This window comes from Alosa sapidissima, chromosome 4 (assembly GCF_018492685.1).
Source record: "Alosa sapidissima isolate fAloSap1 chromosome 4, fAloSap1.pri, whole genome shotgun sequence".
NCBI classification, from domain to species: domain Eukaryota; kingdom Metazoa; phylum Chordata; class Actinopteri; order Clupeiformes; family Clupeidae; genus Alosa; species Alosa sapidissima.
Genome location: NC_055960.1, coordinates 23,968,587 through 23,990,879, shown reverse-complemented (window position 1 = coordinate 23,990,879; position 22,293 = coordinate 23,968,587). Strand labels below are relative to the sequence as shown.

Here is a 22,293-nt window from a genome sequence, read left to right as displayed (position 1 = left end):
CTCACTCTCCTGTCATGGGTGGGCAAAAAAAGAAGACTGCCTCTACATTTCACCCCATTTTCGCTTCAAAAAGGCTAACATTTTTTTTTTTCTTTTAAAAACCTCTTAGATTAGAGGCCAAATCGCCTTCCCAGACACTGAGTTCCAGACAAGGGCATGGCTTGGCTTGGCTTGGCTTGGCTGGGAAAAATCGCTCAGACAGCCCTCGGAGGCAACCCAGGGCACAGCTGGCTGTGTCCATCAGCCTCCACACAGTTATACTAAACCTCTGGAGCAGAGCTCTGATCCTGGATCAGTCTCAGGTCTCTTCTGCCCATCAAAGGACCACAACATGCTGATCTATGAAGATCTGTCTTGAGATTGAGATTATGACACACTAAATTTGTCTTTAAGTTGTCCTAAGAAAGAAACTTAAGCCAAAAGAAGATTTCGTAACAGTTTCAAATTATCAAACCATACAAAAAAAAGTGTTGACATTTACTTTTGTTTGCTACTTTCTATTTTTCCATTTTCTGAGAAAATATCCTTTATGGACTCTACACTCTAGTGTATTTGCTTTGATATGCTTTTTATTTATGACCAAATGCAGTTGGCCAGCAACAGTACATCAAGCTGACCTATGGAGAGCCACCTGAGAGAGAACAATAGCCATGGGAAAACACTGTGCACTGTGCAGCAGAATCATAATTACATGACATTTCTCCTGCGCTCAGACTAATGGAGGGCTGTATTACTGCCATTACAGCAGGCCACATTCTACCATACACCCCACTGAATCACTCGCTGACACTTCCAATACTGCTCTGACACAAGGACCTGCTAATCTAGTTGCAGGTAATTCAAATTATAGCAGCTGACCCAGAAAAGCATGCAGGTTCACAAGTTCAACGTCTTCTTTCAAGAACGAAAAAGAAATCTCAGGGGGTTTTGCATGCGTAGCCTTGATAATGTGCCAATATTTCTCTACAAGCGTTGCTCTGGCTGATGGGCTTTGCTAGAAATGAACTCATGGGACATTGACTTTGCCGCCCCCCCCCCCCACATAAAAAAGAAAAATACCAACGTTTGTCCCGAACCGCAGACCCAGAGCAGCACATTCTACTGATGAAATGTTTTCTCCACTTTGCCTCTACCTGGTGTAAGACCATCATGCATACCATGGCCAAGGCCCAACAGTCGCCAATAATAGCATATATAGCAACGTTAGCGAAAGCAAATCAAAATGTGTGCAAGTGCTACGTTTGTGGGATTTCCGCTTGGTCCATGCTACACGTTTCCACCTAACTAATAGTTTTTAACTACTAGTTTTTGAGTGAACCTGTTAACAAATCAACCAACTAACCCACCAACTGACACAAATAAAAACATAACCTCGTTGGTGGAGGGCATAATAAAACACATAGCTCACAATTGTCTGTGTACTCAAACCTAATGTTCATTGACCCTCTTGAAAGGAAACAGAGGAAATCACCACAACATTGTCCCCCATGGGACTGGCAGAACAACAACGTTTGCACACATGACCAAATACAAACAATTTATCTCTACTGAATGAAGCCCTTAGGGTCAACTGAGATGTGAACATCTCCTCCCAAAAGACAGAGGAAAATGGATGTTTGGGGGGTTGGTTTTCTTTACACGATAGAGACCTGTTTTGGCTGGGCCATCGATCAGCATGATGAAAGGGCCTGCTGCTCATCTCTGATGGGGAGAAGTGTCCGGCCCGTCCACCTTAAGTGTCAGGGAGAGCGATGGTGTGCGAATGCATCACCGTGTCTGGCACCTGTGTGATGCGAGGGCCTGGCAGCACGGCTGACAACTTTAGATCATTTTTGGGAGTGTGTGTATATGTGTGTGTGTGTGTGTGTGTGTGTGTGTGTGTGTGTGTATATGTGTGTGTGTGTGTGTGTGTGTGTGTGTTGGTGGGGTGGGGGGGGGGGGTCACTCTCTGAGCAGAGAAGGCTGATTTATATTCACTCACAAACTGTTCTAGGCACCACTGAGCACTGTTCAGAAGATATGCCACTTCATATATTTATTTATATACTGTAGTTTTTAATCTTCGTGGGTTTAGTCTATGATGTGGAAACCTTGAAGATGATGAATGGCGATGATAATGCTGAGTTTGAAGCAAAAAAAAGCTCAAAGAAGAAGAAAAATAAGAAAGAAACACAACACAATTTTGGCACAGAAACTATGTGACTGCCTGCCTGTCAGAAACATGTCTGACTGCCATTCAAGGAGGAGTAGGACAAGACGCAGTTAATATGCATTCCAGAGGCTTCCGAGGACACTGAGTTTACAGCAGGAGACCCTCTGATTCAGCACTGCTGACAGCAGGGGGACGAACAGAAGAACTGCCTGTGCCCGTGGCTGTGCACGACTGGACACTCCATCGCACGGCACGAAAACCAGTCACCTGCCCAGCATCATGACAGCAAGGTCATTCCACCCCAACTCGTTTAGGGCTTGGAGAGGTCACGTTTGGGCATGCATATGAAAGAAGAAACATCTAGCAACCACTCATTCATCCATTCAGTTTGTGTAGTAACACTAACTACATTACAAATACATTACAAATAGTTGATCCCAAGTAATAGCAGGGATTCAGATTAGTAATATTGTGACCCAACAGTCCGATTTACTGGAGTCAGGGATGAATTCTGAATCAGACCTCTCCCTGATTCTGATAGGATCTAGCATGCCTTATGGGGCGGTGCCCTCTGCACATCATGTGAGGCCCTGAGGATAGCCTGATTGGTGGAAAGGAAAACCACCCACACACCCAAGAACAACAGTCAAACACAATCTGAGAGCAGATCAAGGCTTCAGTCAAAACCCACGGCACACACAGCAGCACAAGCATATGAGTTGGTCAATACCTCAGAGACAGAAATGCAACGGAGCATGTTTGAATGGCATGAGATGTTCTTCCATGAACTCTGTAACTCCAGCTAACAAAATAGCATAAAACATACTGTACAGTCAAGTCAAAACTGTGGAACATTTCTGTTCGTACTCACCTGACACTCCTGGAGCCTTCACTCTCCGACCTGTAGAAAGAAAGAGAGAAAATAGACATGTTGAACGAAAAGACTAAGTGCACACAAGTCTAGACGTACATCTAGACGTACAGCAGTGTCGCAGGGAGAGCCAATTTCAGAGTGACAACCAATTGAGTTCCACTTGAGATATCTCAAGACATTTCAGGTGCTGACTGACAAATGCATTTCAAAGGTTTAACACGGTATCCCACTTTGCTAGTAATATGAGTAAATCAGATGAATAGACATACCAGCACAGTTAGAGGTAACGTTTGGATGAAAAGCAGTGTATATTTGATGCCATAAAATGCATTAAAATACAAAAGGTTTCTATGTATGTGTGTGTTTGAGTGTGAGTGTGTGTTGTGTGTTTTCTATGTTTTTTATTAATATCACCATCTTCCCAATCACCATTCCCCAGTTTCTAGCAAACCACAACCCCCCACGCAAACGCTCCTGTGAGCTCATGTTGGAGAACTCCAATATCCACGCTGTCGGTCGAGCACCTCCTCAGGCCGCTTCCGGCAAGATCCGCGATCAATTATTCAGCGAGTTTACCTCGGAGACAGAGGTCTGTCAGAGGCACTGTAGTTTACCGCGAGCGGAGAGCCGCTCGGCACCTGTGAGAGGGCACCTACAGGGGAAGAGAGAGAGCGAGGAAGAGAAAGAGAAAGAGAGAGAGAAAGAGACAGAGAGAGAGAAAGAGATAGATAGATAGACGGATAGATAGATATATGGATGGGTAGATGGATGGATAGAATAGATAGATAGATAAGAGAGAGAGAGAGAGGAGCATGCACGGCTTTCCTGCATGGAAGAGAGAGAGAGAGAGAGAGTGAGAGAGAAAGAGAGGAGCGTGCACGGCTTCCCTGCATGGAAGCCTCTATTGATATTCAGCGTGCCAATACAACTGGAGGAGATTTGAGCCGCCTGGTACAGGGATGCCTGCAAGCTAGGAGGAGACGGATTAAATGTATGCTCTACCTGTGTAGCAGGAGGTTTCATATAAAAGTGTCTACTAAATTGATTAATGTACAATGTAAATGTGAAAGGATAGCAGTGGGGGTATAAAAGATTTAAAAAGTCTCAATGGTTTCACAGAACCAGTATGTATGTACCACATGAAACAGTTTCACTTGATGTCGACCACAGGAGCTGGCTGGACATAATAGTGGTGGAGTGCACAGCCCACAGGGCAAACTTTCTATACAGAGAGTTTAGCCACATTTGAATGCCAAATAATACACTAAAATACCTGTAATAATTCATTCACATGACATGACCTGACATGACCGGACATGACAATGACGTGACCTGACATGTCTAGCACACAAGTGCAACTTTCACTTTCCCTCTGCTCTCAAGATGGCCATTTGCTTTCCCAATTTGGAGGAAAAGGCTGCATTTGGAAGATGTGAGGTTCACTCGGTGTTTAATTATAGATGCAAACATAGCACTGGTTAGCCACTAGCTCAGAGGAATGTCACCTACAGCCATTTCTTATGGGCCTGAGGCTCTGCAATTATGGGCTGAGGCTCTGCAAAATTGTTAAACTTCAGCTGGCAAAGTGCACAGGGAGAAGCCAGTTGCAAGGAAGGGGAGGTACGCTGGGAAAATCTATATGGCACATATACTGGACTGTGTATGAGTGGCAAGCGTCTCATAAATCTTGTTCTATAATGAGATCTTGGGCTTGGGAGATTAGTGCTGAAAATATGAGCTTGTTTCCTGCCGCTCTGTATTGAAATAAGAGTTTCTCACTTCTCAAGATTCCGCTTTGCACCGAGGCCTATCAACATTAACAGGAGTCATGTCCCCCTCTTCCTCATTTAAAGATGACAAGATCTCATTCTCTTCCCGTGGACACCAGCAGACTATATCTAATGAAGCAGATTTATAGTGGGTAATAAATGTCAACGTGTCATCATCTGATCGTGTGTGAAGTCTAGTTCTGACAGTTTGACCATAAAATAGAAGTGGCTTTAGAAAAAAATGACTGAGGTGTAATTTTCTTCAAGCTAACCGTTTAAAGGTTTCATACTACCTCCAAGCTGTGAACGTTTTTATCACTTCGGTCTGTCTGCCTTCTCTTGAAGCTTTAGAGGCTTGCAGCTGAAATATCTATCTGTCTGGCTGCAAAAGGCCACAATGTGCACACAACTGACTTCACACCCAATCCCTCTCTTCGAAAACGCAGGGAGGACTCAGTCCCCATTTCACTCCCTCAGTGTATGTGTGTGTGTGTGTGTGTGTGTGTGTGTGTGTGTGTGTGTGTGTGTGTGTGTGTGTGTCTGTGTGAGATTGCTGTGCAGTGAGTACTCTGTGAACCAAAACTCTACTTATGTCCCTGTACCTGCCTAGAGGTACAAGATCACATTTGAAACAGACTCGGCATCCACAGAACTCAATGACTGCATCCTAGAGTAATCCCTTTAGGACCAGTGTTAGATGACAGAGCCTCAAAGCAAGGCGCAACGGCCCGTCATTCTACCAACTGATCACCAAATCCCTTTGAGACTACAATCGGTATGTAAAAAAAAAAAATACAATACTTGCACCCCTGCCTACAATAATCCATTTTACAGACTATTCCACAAGTACTGCCACTTTTGGCCAGTGTTGGGTTGCATTCCACTCTAAACAAGCAAAACAAATTATGTCAGTCCCACCCAATAAGTGATGAAATCAGAAATCAGAGTCAGAGAGACCTTGAGTCGAGAAAAAACAAAGAGTAGATGTCCTTGAGCTACCCAACGTGTCTTACACAAGAATAACACCAATCTTGAGGATGCCCTAGGAAGGGCAATGAGCCGAGACTGCTTCACTTCTGATGAAAAAGACTCAAACATTTTCTTTTTCCAGTTCAGCACTGTGAGCCAGGCAGATTTCAGGGACAAAAGAGAAGAGTAGATGTCTCACCTCACTGCACTACATTGTTCAGTTACTTTGTCTGTCTAGCTTCTAGCTCTCCTGTGGCATGGTGTTGAATGTTGAAACAGCTTATGAAGACTTGAGCACTTATGAAGGAAACTTCACAATACAGACCGTTTCATACAGGGGAGGTCTCCACAGCAACTAGCTTTCAAACTGACAGACATATTGGTCTGGAAAACATTAATCATCTTGTAATTTAATCTTAATCTTGTAATTTAATAATAGATTTGACTTTACTGTATTCATGTATTAAGGCATTATGAAAAATATACAGAACATATATTTATACTATACATCGTATATACAATATTGTATCATTTAAAATATAAAAACATCTAAATCACATGCTTTCATCTGTATCTCCGTCCAAGATTTTCATCATTCATTAAATTGATTTCTCCTTCTCCTCACTTATGATTCAATATTTAACACCATCGTCCACGAATTGTGCCGATACAAACCCTGAAACGTTTGATCAATCCTGTAAAATCATTTACCACTCATCCGCTCATCCATGCGGAGTTACAGTACTTACTGCTACTCATTAGTGGACAAGCAATGGATATGAGCCACTCCAAAGGACCATAAGCCACCCTGGTACCCAGCTCTGCCAGACATCACTTCTGTTTTCCCTGGGATTAGAGTTAGGAAAGTCTCAGCTCAAAAGAGTCTGGGCTGCCAGATTTCTGCCTGGACATGGAGTGAATTACAAGACGTTTAGCTGAGGAAAAGAAGAACTGTGCATGTGTGAGAAGTGACACCAGTAATATGGATGAAGTGAAAGAGGCTAGCAGAGTGGCAGTCGAAACCCCATTTCTACAGCAAAACATTCTTTACCACAGCAAATGCAACTACAAAAAGACAAATGTAAAGACGAAAGAGACATACATCCAAACTTCTGTGTTCCGACACGTGTGTAGCTGTGGATTGTGTTATAGACCACACAGGCACACACACCCTGACTTAGAAAAAATGAAACAGGAAAACAGGATGGATGTCCCTTCCCATGGCCGAGAGCACAGCACTGCTGACCCTTTAGCGTGTTCACACTCGAAGACAGCGGAGCCCGGCATCCACTCAAAGACACGGGTCAGCAAACAGGAAGCATGTCAGGGAGCAGCGGTGTTCATCAGCTCGCTGCCATCAACAACATTCCAGCCGTCTCCGCAACAACCGATAAATTGACCCTTATGATGTCACTGGCTTAGTTCCTCCGAGTTCCAATACAGCAGAAAAAAATAACAATAATGAAGTCGCCTGAACTGTTGCCAAGCTAGAACTTGTACAGCAGGATGCAAACACCCTAAAGGCTGTGGGTTTGATTCCTATGGGTCATACAAGCTGATGACAGGTATACCCCAATTGAACTGCAAGTTGCAAATGATAATGGCATCTGTCGAATGGCCAAATGTGAACAGATAATCACAAATGGAAAAAAGGGCTCACCATCTAAAACACTGGAAGAGTTGTTCCTAACCAGTCTAACATTCATAGGTGTTCATCTTATTCCCATTCAGTGTCTAGACTGGTCCATTCAGACTGGCCTGAGCAATGTGAAAAAACCCAGACTACTTGTACTTCTACACCTTCAGACTTCTACCCTGGTATTAAACAGCCTTGCTACAGCGCATGGAGGATGCATTGTGTATAATGATCAATTGCTTAATGTTCTTAAGTTGGATTTACTGAAATGTCTGGAAGTCTGAATACTGTCTGAAATGTGTGAAGGTTATTTAAACATTAATAGAGACATTTTTCTTTCTGGAGAATCAGCATACGCGCGCACACACGCGCACACACACACACGCGCGCACGCACGCACACACGCGCGCACGCACGCGCACGCGCACGCGCACGCACACACAAGGAAGCCAGCTTATATATCTTATGTGGTCAGTAGGCCTATTATTTGAAGACCAAACCATACAAAGCAAATAATAGCAATATTTATGAAGTTGAACTAACTACTCACTCTTCAGAGTTTCAGTCTGCATCTATCCAAGATTAGATTTCTTTTTTTTTTTCCATTAACGCGTTGTCTCCATGAGACAGGAGATCTTCCCTAAAACTAAACCATGGTGTAACAGACAACAAATAAAATAATATCTCTCCTTACAGGAGTCTTCACTGTACATCTGAAACCCCCTGAAAATAACATTTTCATAATTCACATTATATTCTCTGTACATCTACCAAAACATTTCCAATTCACAAATGTGAGCTAACAAAGGCAAGAAGGAAAGTCAGTGTCTGAAATTACCCACCAGAGTACATCTCCTCTCTCTGTTTCGCAGTGGAATAAATTGAAGGATTACACTAATTAATGTTTTCCAGACCAACTGGGAGTCAAAACCATTATTTATTTTTGTATTCTTTTGATTTTGCTGCTGGTACCACAATACAAGCTGCAGTCTTCATCATTTTCATTATTATCCCAGCCCGGTTCTGCGTCCCACATCACTGGCGGAATGTCATAATTAGGACTTGTTTAAGGATTCCATCAGAGGGGGCTGGAGGGAATGTGTTCCTGAATGATCACAGCGGAGGGACACTGCGTCCATGTGTGACATCATTTCAGTGATTTAGCTGATACGGTCCCATTCAAGGGTTTCAGATGGAAGATCTGGCATCTATCAATTAGATAGTCCGTCCGATGCGAACTTCAATGGTGGATGAGAAAAAAAAAGGATGCCACTGCATCTTGATGTCTTTACAATACAGAGAGTTGAGAGATGCGAGCAGGCAGCAAGAAGATGAGAGATTCAGAGAAGAGATACGTCACATCTCGTTCAGACTGCAAAAGCTTGGCAGATCACCCATCAACCCATGTGTTATTCTGGGAAACAAATAAATGTCTGAAATAAAAAAAAATACATCAAAATGAAATAAAAATAATAAAATAACAATGACATCTCGATCTACAGTCTCTGTAACCTTCAACGCTGCAGCTGGTCATCTGTGAAATATAATGGCAGCTTTTCAACGCAGTGTGCAGGTTTTGTGACATAGTAATCCACAAATTTATTTTCTGCATAGGCAACCTTGGCCCAACAAGAATTTAAATATAGCTGCAAGCAACTATTAATACATCCTTTTTTCCACATCTTGCTTTTTGTCTTCCATCAAGAAATTGTTGGGTGGTCTAAAAAAAAAAAGTGTTTAGTCTCCACAACATATGTCTATCTCTACTCAATCTTTAAAGTAACTCAAGAGCAACACTGAGAAGCTGTCATCATCTCATATAGACACTCCACCATCTGTTTCATAAGACAGCAACTGTAATCAAGTATCCCCTTATTGCAACAATATACCATCCACCATGACTCAACCACACAACACAGTTAAGTACCCAAACACAATATGATTGGCTCTCCAAAACATACCTCCCAAAGCCAAGAGCACTTTTCATTACGTGAACAGCAATATCATGTTGTGCTATAACACTAATAAATCCTGAGTTCTCTGCATACAGTGGCATTTCAGTGTAAAGTACATTGCACACTTGAGAAAGGAAATATTAGAGGTCTACTCCATAAGGCTTTAGTATTCACTGAGTTGTGAAAAGAACTAGAAGGTTGTTTATTATAGATATCCACTATGGATTTAAATTATGATTTCTGTCTTCAAAAAGCAGCCTATTGAAAACAAGCGCTTTTTTTGTGTGTATTTTTTGTTTTATAACCGCATGCTTTAAACTTTTGACGTGAGCAGTGCTCAGTGGCTGCTGCAGCCCACAGAGGTTCCTGTGGCTCATTAAAGGTCACCGTGAGTCAGGTCTCCCCGCACCCCCGTCGTCTTCTCCTGCCTATTAAAGCCGCAATTGTTTAATCCGAAGGGGTAATGAAATTAACCTTTTCACCCGCCAGCCCATACATCAGCACTGACAAAATCACATTTGCCGGGCCGGGTTAGAGGCCTTAGACCTCACCGGCTTCCCTATGCCAGCCCACATGCTGATAATGAGCTTTTCTCTCTCTCTCTCTCTCTCTCTCTCTCTCTCTCTCTCTCTCTCTCGATGTACTCAACAGCTAGGTGGACACAACTGTCTATTTCCCCCGGGAGGAATGATAGTTTTTGTTCATTGTTTGTTTTAAGAAATTCGGGACAGTTATCTCCGATTTTAGTAAAGTATTCTTCTCTTATAACCTCGTATCTTTTGCATTCGGCAAGAAAATGCTGTTCATTTTCAACTACATTACCGCAGTGAGCACACATCCTTTTTTCAGGGGCCAGCCAGGTTTGCCTGTGTCACCCCTTTTCAATAGCAAGGCTATGGTCGCTGAGCCTGTACCTTGTCAATAGCTTTCTATACTTATAATTTTGAATTTTAGTTAAATATGGTGCCAATTCGTAATCAGAATTTATTGATTCAAATACATTGAGTTTACTTATTTGCTTAATTTTATCCCTCCAATGGTTAATGTAATTTTCTTTCGAGGTTTTTTCTAATTGTTTTAATTTTGAAGCAATGGTTGAGTCAATTTTGTTTAGGCCATGTTTTTCAATTAGGTAATTTAGGGGATTCTTCTCTGGGTTTCCATCCCTCAGCTGGGCAGCAGTATGGTGGTATCTGCTTGGTTCACTGTGTTGTAGGTGATGCCAGAATTTTGCCGCTCTTTTGTGGATATTGAGAAGAAGAGGGAATCTTCCTAATTCAGCTCTACAACCCATATTCGAGCAACTTCTGTTCACTCCTAATATATTTTTACAGAACTCTAAGTGAAAAATTTCGGGCTGGCTTTTGTCCCATGTCTCCAAATTGTCTTTGTATTTGGTGCCCCAAATCTCACTCCCGTATAATAGGATTGGTTTAATTACAGAATCAAAAAATTTTAACCATATTTTTAATGGGGGATTGTATTTAATTAATGATTTCCTTAAAATGTAATATGTTTTTCTTGCCTTTTCTGTTAAATCTATGATTGCTTTGTCAAATTGTCCGGTGTATGAGATTATTAATTCTAGATAACAATAATGTTTCACTTGTTCTATTGATTGTTTGCCAATTCTGAAATGGTAATCGTTAGATGTTGATTGTTTTTTTTGGAAGATCATCATTTTTTATTTTTCATGATTGATTGGTAGGGCCCAAGTTGTGCTATATTCGTTTATTATATCAAGGCTTTCTTGCAGTCCCTCTGCCGTTGGCGATAGTACGAGCAGGTCATCTGCAAAGAGTAGACATTTTCTCTCTCTACCCAGGAGGTTAAGCCCTGGGGAAGAAGTTTTTTCTATGTTGGTGGCCAAATCATTTATATAAAGGTTAAATAAAGTCGGACTAAGGCAGCAAACTTGTCTGACTCCTATTGGTCTGGTTAACATTATTATTTATTTTTACACAGCATTTGTTATTGTTATACATGTCTTTTATGATATTATAAGTTTTCCCCCCAATTCCGCTATTAATTCATTTCTCTCTCTCTCTCTATTATCAGCCCACATGCTGATAATGAGCCCCCCTCTCTCTCTCTCTCTCTCTCTCTCTCTCTCTCTCTCTCATTAGCTTTATTGGCATGACAAAAAACATTGTGTTGCCAAAACTTACACATGTGGTATAATTGTACAGATTTAAATAATAACTAGATGTACCGCAGAGCGGTACAAAATATGACCGCCGCCCAGTCCAGCACATTTTTTCCACAAAAATAAATCACGCTGAAAGGCCTATATGATTCTAACTGTCTCACTAAATTGCATTATCCACACTCAATTCTGCTATCTGCTAGACAACAAGTACCAAAACATGATTAGTTCATAGATTTCACATGTAAAATTCATTTTTTACAACCCCACCCCCATCTTGCCTGTTCCTAATTCTGAGAAATTCTTGAATTGTGTGCATGTGTGCGTGTACATGTTTATGTTTATGTGTGTGTGTGTGTGTGTGTGTGTGTGTGTGTGTGTGTGTGCGTGCTTGTGTGTTTGCCTGCGTATGTGTGTTTGTGCATGTGCATGCATGCATACATATGTCTACTGTGTGAGTATGTGTCATACGTATGATTACTGTGAATGTATGTGTGTGCGTGTGTATCTGTTTATGCACATGTGTGCACATGGAATGGGTTAACATGACCGCTGGAGGCAAACATACGGAAAAAAATTGGTCATCCTAGGCCCTACGGTTCTCAAGATATTCACAGAAAACTGTGTCTGCCCTACCCTCCTTTCGGAGGGTCCAGTACAGCGGGGGGGGTACAGATCAAAACGAAAAACGATGGTTCCATGCTATCCATATGGGGTTACATGCCCACCAAGAAAAATCTGACTAAACCTATATGACCGCTGCTTCGCTGCGCGGCGGTCATAATAATACAAATAATGGTAAAATAATAATAATAATACTAATTAGGCAAATTAATACAGTGGAATGTAAGAAGGAAAAGGAAATGGACTCACTTTCTCAATCTTTGACACTCTGTCAGGAATTGTACTGCTATCGTAGCACAATTGTGCCCTCCCAACAAATACGGGAGCTTGTCTTCATTGGGTAGCATGGGGAATTGGGGAGCAATCTTGCCAATGTGGTCAAAGAATTCTCTCCTAACCAGGGTGTAATATTTACATTCTGTGAGGAAGTGTAACTCGTCTTCTACTACTCCTTCGTGGCATTGTAGACATAGCCTTTCATCTATTGGTTTCCATGTCTGCCTGTGCCGACCCCTCTCAACTTCCAGAGTGTGCTCACTAATTCTGAAGGAAGTTAGAAGTTTCCTTTTTTTATAATCTTTGATATTTGTTAAATATGGTTCCAGTTCATAATTTGTTTTTATTTTTTGATAATAGTTCAATTTGTTGGATTTTTTAATTTGGTCTAGCCAATATTTGTAATATTCATCTTTTGTTAATTTCTCAATATGTTTTAACTTTGCTTGAGACATGTCAGGTGTATTCAAATTCAAATTGTGCTTTGATATAAGATAATCAAAAGGATCTCTCTCTGGGTGGGTTCTCTCTCTCTCTCTCTCTCCCCCTCTCCCTCTCCCTCTCTCTCATGGGGAACAATTCAACCTCTGCCTTATCAATGCCTGAAAGAAATATTAATTGTTTTTTTTCCTTCATACTTGTTTTTTTTCTTCATAGAGTTGGGGGTTTTGTGCATATTAATGTCAAAACATACATGATGCATTTTAAACTGGCGGGTAAATGGGATCTACTGTATAACACACCATCCCCTGTGTTGTGACGGCACGTACAGGTGTTTACTCATAATGCATTCTACATGAGTGCAAACAAAAAGCACAAAAACAGCTTTTGAAACAGCTCTGATAAAAATGCAATCCTTAGGTTAGAAAACAAAATGATTCATACCTATTGTACTATTTTATAAAAAAAAAAAAAACATTTCCATAAAGATAAGCTGATTAGATTTATATGTTTCTATTACTTTAGAGCCACTACTCAAACTATTGTGCACCGCACTGCACCCTGTCAGACAGAAGCTGAGAGAGTGGGACAGCACGTTGCCATTCCCCATGTATAAAAACTCTTCTGGAAAACTCTAAAAACCTAGGGGATGTTGCATCCATTATACTGTGATTTGATTACCATTGTGACAAGCACTGGTGGCAAGACAGCAGGTGGCCTGTCTAGCTGACAAGCCCAGGGAATGGAAAACCTCAGCTCAACTCCTCAGGGTGCCTGACTCATATTCACATATAATAGAATACATATGGTCTGCACAAATAAAAAAATAAAAATGAACCATCTCTCCAGCTATGTTTTAAGTAAATGTTTTGACTCGAACTGACACAAATTGTACACACTACTCTACTTTAAACTTTACTTCATCTGGCATATTCTCTGTGGGAAACGGAGCATCTGAGCTCAGCAGAGCTGGCCCAGCGGCAGGGCCACGGCACCCCACAGCCATGACCATGTCGTGTAATTATCATCCCTGCGTGTCTGCTTATGGAAATCACACAAGGCCATAGCAAAATCCTTAGGAAATGCCTATATATTCTGGTGGCAGTGCTATGCTATTATGTAATTTCAGGGATGTGAAAGGGATTTCATCCCCCCCTTCACCCCTCCTTCTCCCTGGCTTGCTGGCCGCTTCCCGAGCCTCCACACTGATGTGACGGTGGGAGTCGGGGCGCATGTCCATGTCTCTTTCTGCTGTCCGCTGTGCGCCCGGTGCTCGACCAAAGAGCCGGCCTCGCAGGAGGTCTGTGGTACAAGGCACTGGATTTGTCTAACACAGACTATCAGTGACAAACCAACCGACTCACCCTCTATGGGTTTGGTCAAGCCTGACCATGCAGAGACAGCACGACTTAACAGCCTTAAGGGAGGGGGGTTGGGGAGATTCCTATTGATTCTTGTGTGTCTTCGATGTGTTGCACAAAGCCCCTGACCAGCATCCAGTCGGAGGAAACCAAAATATCAATTTAAAGATGTGGCAGTCTGCTCTGGGAACAAGACACACATTGCAGCGCAGACAGAAATCCATGCAGTGTAACTAGTAGCTTGTCAGGCCCGTGTAATCTGAGATCAAGGTCTTCCAGGTTTATTTAACCTGGAAAGAAAAAAGAACATTCAGTGGAAACTGGAGAGATTGTGTAAGTAACGCGTGCTGTAGACTGCGGTATGTGCTGCAACAGAACGTCTGCTTGGGCAATCGGCTCAGTGATTCCTTGAGTGCTGCACTACAACTGCAACTGCAGAGGGTGCCCACACTGAGCGAGCCTATTCTGCATATGTCAGATATTCCACGCCTATCCCATTTCACTGCCGATTAATCTCCCATAATGCACTGTTCCTAATGAGTCAGGGGGGGGGGGGGGGGGGGGCAGATGACAGCAACAGCAGACGAGAGAAAAGGAGAGGAGGAAAATGAAAATGTGCGAAGGAGAAGAGGAGGGAAGTTTGTGTGTGTGTGTGTGTGTGTGTGTGTGTGTGTGTGTGTGTGTGTGTGTGTGTGTCTCCACAATGCGTACTGCAGCTATAGTGGAGGTTCTGACATCATGCTCTGACAACCTAGTCATTGTGTTCTCCGAGTCAATGAAATTACATTTGCTTTGTGTTTTATAAAATAGTATAAATCGCAGGAAAACAAGGTCACTTTGAGAGCCTCTCGGAAACAAACAAAAAAATGACCACTCTTTCTCTTAGCCCAAGGCCTCAGGGTTTTTACATGGCCTACACTGAGAAAGTCATTTGTCCCCAGGGCCATTGAACTGTTCAATGCCTCACTTAAGGGAAGAGGAGAGATAGACTTCTCTGCATAGTCTGTCTGCCTCTTCACCCCCTCCATGTTTGGTACCGTCTGTCCACTAGCCACTTGTACCACTGTCTTTATGCCTCACTGTTTGCGTGCTATATTAGCACATCAGCACACATGCATAACCCCCGCCCACCTCCATGCCACAGCCGAACTGTGGCCACACTTGCATTTTCTTAAATAGTTAAATATATAGATATATAGACTTTACTTTACTTTATTTCTGCATTGTTGCACTGTTGACTTACTCATTTGCACTATCACCATGACCACTATCACCATTGCACTACCATGACACTCATTCACACAGAGCACCTTAGAGCACCTTACCATACCTTACTATGCACAGAGAATCACAGGCTCAGTCTCTGCCTCAGTCATTGCAAGCGCCTCTGATTTATTAATCACCACTATGTGGATACTGTTTTTAGAATTGATTTAGATTAAGTGTTAGTATAATTTGTATTTTTGTAATTTGTATTTTATTATATTTTTATATATTGTATTAAGTGTTAGTATAATTTGTATTTTAGTATATTTAGCATATTCTTTATCTTCTACTGTCCTTACTGCTTAGTTGTGTTTTTATATTATATACTTTAATTACTCTTTCTGCTGTTAAAGAATGTGTTTGTGTTGTATGTATGCTGCTGCTGAGACCTTGAATTTCCCCTGGGGATCAATAAAGTATCCATCTATCTATCTATCTATCTATCTATCTATCTGGCCATTCCCTCCCAGTTTATGCCTGCTGTGGCCTGGGTAGTCAGAGACAGTAAAAGATGCACAGCTAAATGAATTCAGAAAAGGGAGACTGATTTTAGAAATAAGTAAAGCCAAAAATATCCCATTTATAAAAAGCTCTTTTGTTTGTTTGCATAGCAGTTTATTGCTATAAAAGCATAATAAACGAATACAGAAGAACACATAAAGTGGGTTATTTGATATTTCCTCCACCTTAGCCCCTTCATAACTTGATTTAAATGAATATAATTTAGTAAAGCTATCAAGCAGTCAAAATCTTATTTATGAATGGGCAATAACATTGTTATCTTTATAGTATTTTCGGCCTCATGCCAGCTAGATTGGACATGTCCAGAATCCCTTTGGTGGAGAGCTTTGCAAGACCACAATGGTCAGGCTAGGCAGTGAAACTGCTGATGGAGAGACCAAGGCAACTTTGAAACAATGCACTTCAATTAGGCCATGTACTTTTAATCAACATCACAAGGTAAGTAGCGTAGCATATAAATCAAGTGTTGTGTGGCCTGGGCATTAACTTAAGCCCAAACATATTGGTACATTCTTAATGTGGACATCGATTAATCTTCATGACAAGCCTTTTTCTTTTAGCAGGTAGACAGCCAAAATGATTCAGGAGCCCCCAAACACATTATTCCTGTTCTAGGACAAGAGGAATGAAAATGAGAGGACAGGCAAACAGGTCTTGCACGTATTTCTGAGGGCTACAGTGCTCATTGAAAAATGAAAATCAAAATGGCCCATTTTGAATTTAATTACCTTTGTGCAGTAATCAATCAACTGTTTCCACATATTGTTCAGTATGCAACCCTCTTCCTTGTGTAGTAAACAGCAGCATCTACATTCACCTTCTGTCTTAAACTCACTCAAACCACCCCATGCCATCAGCATGACAAGACCTTGAGTGTATTAAGGGCCAAATCTAAAAAAAACACCAGGTCCAAAAAGCACCTTGTGTGCTCATTTGTGTGGGTGCAAGTAGGGTACACACATCAGTCTTCTGCCTACTGCTGAAAAAATAGCATAAACATTCTTCCTCTTCACAAACTCAATTACGTTATCCCCATAGATCTTCATGAATAGCAGAAATTGCTGCCAATAAAGGAAGAAAGAAACAATAAAAGAGAACTACAATTCCCTAAGGGCTCTGCCTTTTCACTTTTTTTTGAAAGAGGCCACTGGTTTTGTCTGTGGGGCAATGATACATGAACACTTCTCATGCTGGTTGGTTTCACCTCATTACACCTGGTCAGAATTTACAGCATTACTCTCACTAAATAACCTTCTCATTAGCAGAGAAAATACCTTCTTAATGGAGGCGTTTCTCATGGACTGGCGTGTCTCTACTTAGTTTATGGTTCTTGTGTTCCATGATTAAAACCCACATCTCAAAACAAACTGACCTACAAAAACATATGGGGCCCTATTGTGCAGTCAGCAAATGAATATGGACTAGCCACGCCTTTAATGTCTAGAAACTTTCCGTTTCCGACACCTCGGCGGCCGTTATCCCTTACTTAACACCAGACTGCATAAGTGGACAAACCCACTGTGACCTCACCATAGGTTTCTGAAGGTATGATGCTTGAAATAGGAGGCTATGGGTGTCACCATGTTTGATAGGCTAACTGATAGATGGGAGCAGTTAATATGGTATTAATATGGTTTTGTTTCTTTTAACTTTCATAAAACACTGTCCTGCGGCTTATACACAATGTAGCTAATACACAGGAAATTAATGTACATGCCGCCATCACGTCTGGTGTATCCAGTTCCATTGATTATAGTGGAAGCTGATTCTTGCAGCAGATGCTACATGAACGGAATGCTTCAGTTACGTGTCTGGTGTAGCCTCCCTGTAACTATTTTTTGTACCCCGCTGTACTGTAAGTCCATTACTGCTGTGAATTCATTTGGAGCCACCCCTTATGGACGTTTGAGGTACTGCAGGTTTTCTGAACTTCTGTGTTGGCTTAATGTGTATGAAATTCAGCATGGAATGTCGCCACTTGGTTAACAAACCTCATTATAAACATGTAGTAGGATCACCTCATTTTCATATGACATTATTGCAAAAGGTTAATCGCTATGGCTAATCATTCCCAATCACAACATAACCTAACCTTTATCCTAAGCATAGACTACAACCCATCTGTTTTACACTAAGCTATTAGGACCCTCTGCAAATATCAAGAAATATCCCAATTAGATTGTGGTTTATATTTAGATTGTGGTAACTAATCCACTGTAAATCTTTGGACATGTGCTATTAAGACTCTGTAACATATCACACGTCAGTGACATTTGCTGTGAAATATCAACCAACCACTAACTAATGACCTCAAGCTGTCCCTACTGTGGGCAAGATAGGCCTCTCACAAACATAACCCATCGTACAAGTTACTCTTCTGGAATTCTCAATTAATGGCAGAGCTTCCAGAAACAGTGTTTTCTTAAAGGAATGGTTCGGTGTATGCACAACCTAAGGTCTATTTACGAACGATAAGGAGTTCAAACTTTTGTTTGGGAGCAAAATTGTGTTAATCAGAGGAGTTTTGAGCTAGCAGCAAGCATGGAGCCACATCAAAATAAATCTAATACATTTTCAAACCACTGACAAGGCTCAAAATAACCTTACAATTTGCTGGTAGTGTGGAAAGGGTCCCTACAGACAACTAAAAGTATTGTAAACTTTGAAAGTGTACAGACAGGTTATAATAAGGACAGTTCTGAAGTCAGCACATTGCCTTACTTTGTATTCCAGTAGTGTCAAATCAGTGGGCACATTCGACTTCTTGCCCCACCGTGCAGATCTGGCTGAATCTTACAACACAAACATGCATGATGATCAGCTAGATTTGTGCAATGCTGCAAGATATCGAACACACCAACTGATTTGGTTGTGTACACCGAACCATATGATTGCTTTAAGATCCATGCTCTCTGAAATAATGTTTACCAATGCAGCTATTTAACCTGCACATTTTCACCTGGGCAGTAACTTTCTACTTCTCTTTTCTTCTCTACTGAAAGCACATGATGTGATCATTTGAGTGAAGTCAGGCAAGTCAGAAAAACATGTGAATGTGCAGAGGTTCTATAAGGGTAAATAGATCTACTGGTGTCACAGCAAGACCACTGACTTACAATTCCAATATAAAACTTGCTTAACTGAACGCTGTAAGGAGACTGCTTCACTTTCTGTTGCTGATCATCAGTTTATTAAGAGATTCTTGGCAAACACAGGATTAATAAAAGGACAAGGAAATGTACTTGGCAGTCAGTTATGTCCTAAGGAGGCCTCTCTTTCTCTCTCTCACACACACACACACACACACACACACACACACACACACCAAGTTATAGCGGTAAGAAAATGCTGACCTGCTTTCTCTGTTGTGAGAACATTTTTTTTCACAGGCAGTCTCATAAGGAGTAAGATGTCAAGGAGGAAAATTAGTTGGCACATTGGTCACCCTAAACTACATCTGGTGGTCCATCTATTTCAGAGTTCAAAGCTAAACCATCACAGGGTCGCTTCTGACAATTTATTGTATCAAGATGAAACACTGATTTCAACTTCAACTGAAAACACAGTCGGTCACAGCGACATCCGGGTGCGCGGCTAAATTCCTTACAGGAAGAGCACTAAAATGGAAATAAGTACAGCAACATCACATGCTTCTGAGCGATATACTGACTGGGCTGATGGCTGGGTATGTCTGGAATAGGTCCGCTGGAAACTCAATGTTTTATAAAAGGCCAAAAGTCGAAATACTGTTCATGCTTTTTAATACCAAGAAATGAAGGCAACAATGTATGATGATGAAAAATGACAAAGGGACAAACTACATAGTAAAATAAGCGCATCCAACACACACACACACACACACACACACAGGTATACACTGTGTGGATATTAAAAGGATTAGCAACACAAATTCCAACAAGGAAATTTCCCAAAAATGAATCACAAGCTCATATCTGGCAGTGAGACAGGGCACACGTGTTTGACAGGGATTTTATTAGCCAACATTTCAGCTCTGTGTTCGGGGGTGTTCTCTAGCAAACATCTCAATGACTAACTACAGTTGCCAAGTCAGAGGTAAAAAGCAGTTTAATAATGCATGAAATGTCAAAATCCTTCTGGAACAGAAATAATTCCATTGGAAGACCTTTTCAGCTGTTTGAAAAGCACTTGGGGTCCCTCATGGCTACATGATAAGGGGAGTGAGAGACGGAGTACAATAATCAGAAACAGAGCCAAACAAAGACATTGAGAAAAAGGAATACAGAATAGAACTAAAGAGAAAGAAAAAGCAACAGGGAAACAGAGAAAGAGGTGGATAATAGAGAAAGAGCACAGAAAAAAAAAGAGAGAGGGAGAGAGACAGAGAGAGAGAGAGAGAGAGAGGGGAGGGGGGGGGGGTCACTCCAGCCGTTTCCTGTCACCTTATCTCTACGTGCTCTCTCTTCCCGTTATTCAGGCCCGCCGCGGAGCCACGACCCAGCTGTGGCCTTACTTCCCCCTCAACTTCCTGTCCCCACCACCGCCCCCTCAACCCTGCACAGGGTGTCAGAGCAGGTGATATATTCTGGGACATCAATGTAAACAAGGGACATGACCCTCTTTCCCCTGTGAACTAGTCAAGCGTTTTTGCCGGTGTGCATGTGAGCAAGTCAACACACAAACACACATTTTTTGCAGCATATGGGAGGAAGATTGGTCTAGGTAGAAATAGAAGGTAATGGAGACTAGATTTGTTTTCTTTGAAGCTATGGAGATAATTTGGCAGAACATTACTCTGTAAAGCTTGTCAATGTATTCATATAGCATGAAATAATTTCTTATGGAAATAGTCAAAACTACTGCCACAAGTTAAATTGTTCATGTTGTCATGAATCGAACATGTTCTCATATTCTGCATTATTGCTGGCAATTATATGCAACACATAATCAAATATGTAATTTAATTGTTTTTCTGACAATTCTTTCTCCTCATCCGTGAGACACATACAGTACATGTGTTGCTCTTGGCTTAAGGTGCCTCTCAACTCTGGCAGCAGTTGTGGCATGTGTGGGGCACGCGAGTAAGTGTGCCTGTGTGTGTGACTGTGTGTGTGTGTGTGTGTGTGTGTGTGTGTGTGTCTTTCGAATCATTAGTAGGTGCTTCAGGCAGATAGACAGCCGCTGCATGAGGCCTTCCGCGGGAAAGCAGAGATAAAATGGCACAAGTAATGAGGAGCATTATCAATCACATGGGCATAAGGCATCCAGCCCAGCCTGGCTCAGTACCGCAGTTCAGAGAGAGAGACAGGAAAGAGAGAGAGAGAGGGAGGGAAAGAGAGAGAAAAAGAGAGATTAAGAAAGAAGAGAAAGGGAGGGAGGATAGATAGGGGGAGAGAGAAAAGCAAAGAGGAATAGATAGAGAGAAAAGGGGACGGGGTGATAGAGAAATAGATAGAGAGAGCAGGAAAAAGAGGAACGGAAAAAGACAAACAGAGAGAAAGAGAGAGAGAAAGGAGAGGAAAAGGGAAAGATAGAGAGCAAGCACACACAAAAAAATAAATAAATCAATAAATAACCACTTTATTTATTCATGTGCTTTTGTTCAGACACTGAGAGCGGGAAAACAGAACAGTGTTGACTTATCAGCGTGGAATATGGAAAATGCAGATGATACTGTTGATGTTTCGCTTCAATCAAACACACCATTTGGCAGCGCTTTAGACAAACTAAAGACTCTTACAATACTCCTCCCATGACACTTCCATTAATTGATATCCAAATCTCCTTCATTTTAAGGCCTGGGTTAGGAGATATTACATGCACATGAGTGTGCGAGTTCCGGCTCAAAGTCACGGAGGGCTCGGAGATAGCGGCATTAGTTTATCAGCGAGCAATGTAATATCCACGTATGCACGGCTGAAGGAATTACGCAACCGGCATAAAGCTGTTGACAATGACATAATCACCCTCTCCAACCCTACCTCACCCTGGGAACCGCGGCCTAAATCGAGAGTGGAGGATGGCGCTTAAAGGTTCAGCACAGTTCAGGTCCTGGGTAAAAGCGGCACGTCTGATTCTCTCGGGACAAGCTGAGGGATTAGCGGCCCATGCCTGACACAATGCAGAAGCCAACATCTGTGGCCTAACAACTCCCAGCAAGCTGGGAAGCCCATGGAGAACGTCACTGTTCGTGCAGCGATAACAAAACAGCTCCTTGCATTCTACATATATGTTTTCATCAGCTCAAGACCATAGATGAAGTGCATCTTACACATATTTGCATTTTAAATATGTTAAAAGATTAAAAATGTTGAACACCACCA

At 41.8% G+C, this 22,293-nt stretch overlaps 1 protein-coding gene across 3 annotated transcripts in view; it reads right to left on the bottom strand.

The window, feature by feature from the left end:
* iqsec1b (IQ motif and Sec7 domain ArfGEF 1b) overlaps positions 1-22,293 on the bottom strand; it is a 179,633-nt gene that overhangs the window by 143,046 nt on the left and 14,294 nt on the right. For all 3 annotated transcript variants that reach the window (XM_042089800.1, XM_042089801.1, XM_042089803.1), the window contains exon 2: positions 3,024-3,053. In XM_042089800.1, coding sequence (XP_041945734.1) covers positions 3,024-3,053 — 30 coding nt within the window. The remainder of the gene's footprint in view (positions 1-3,023; positions 3,054-22,293) is intronic.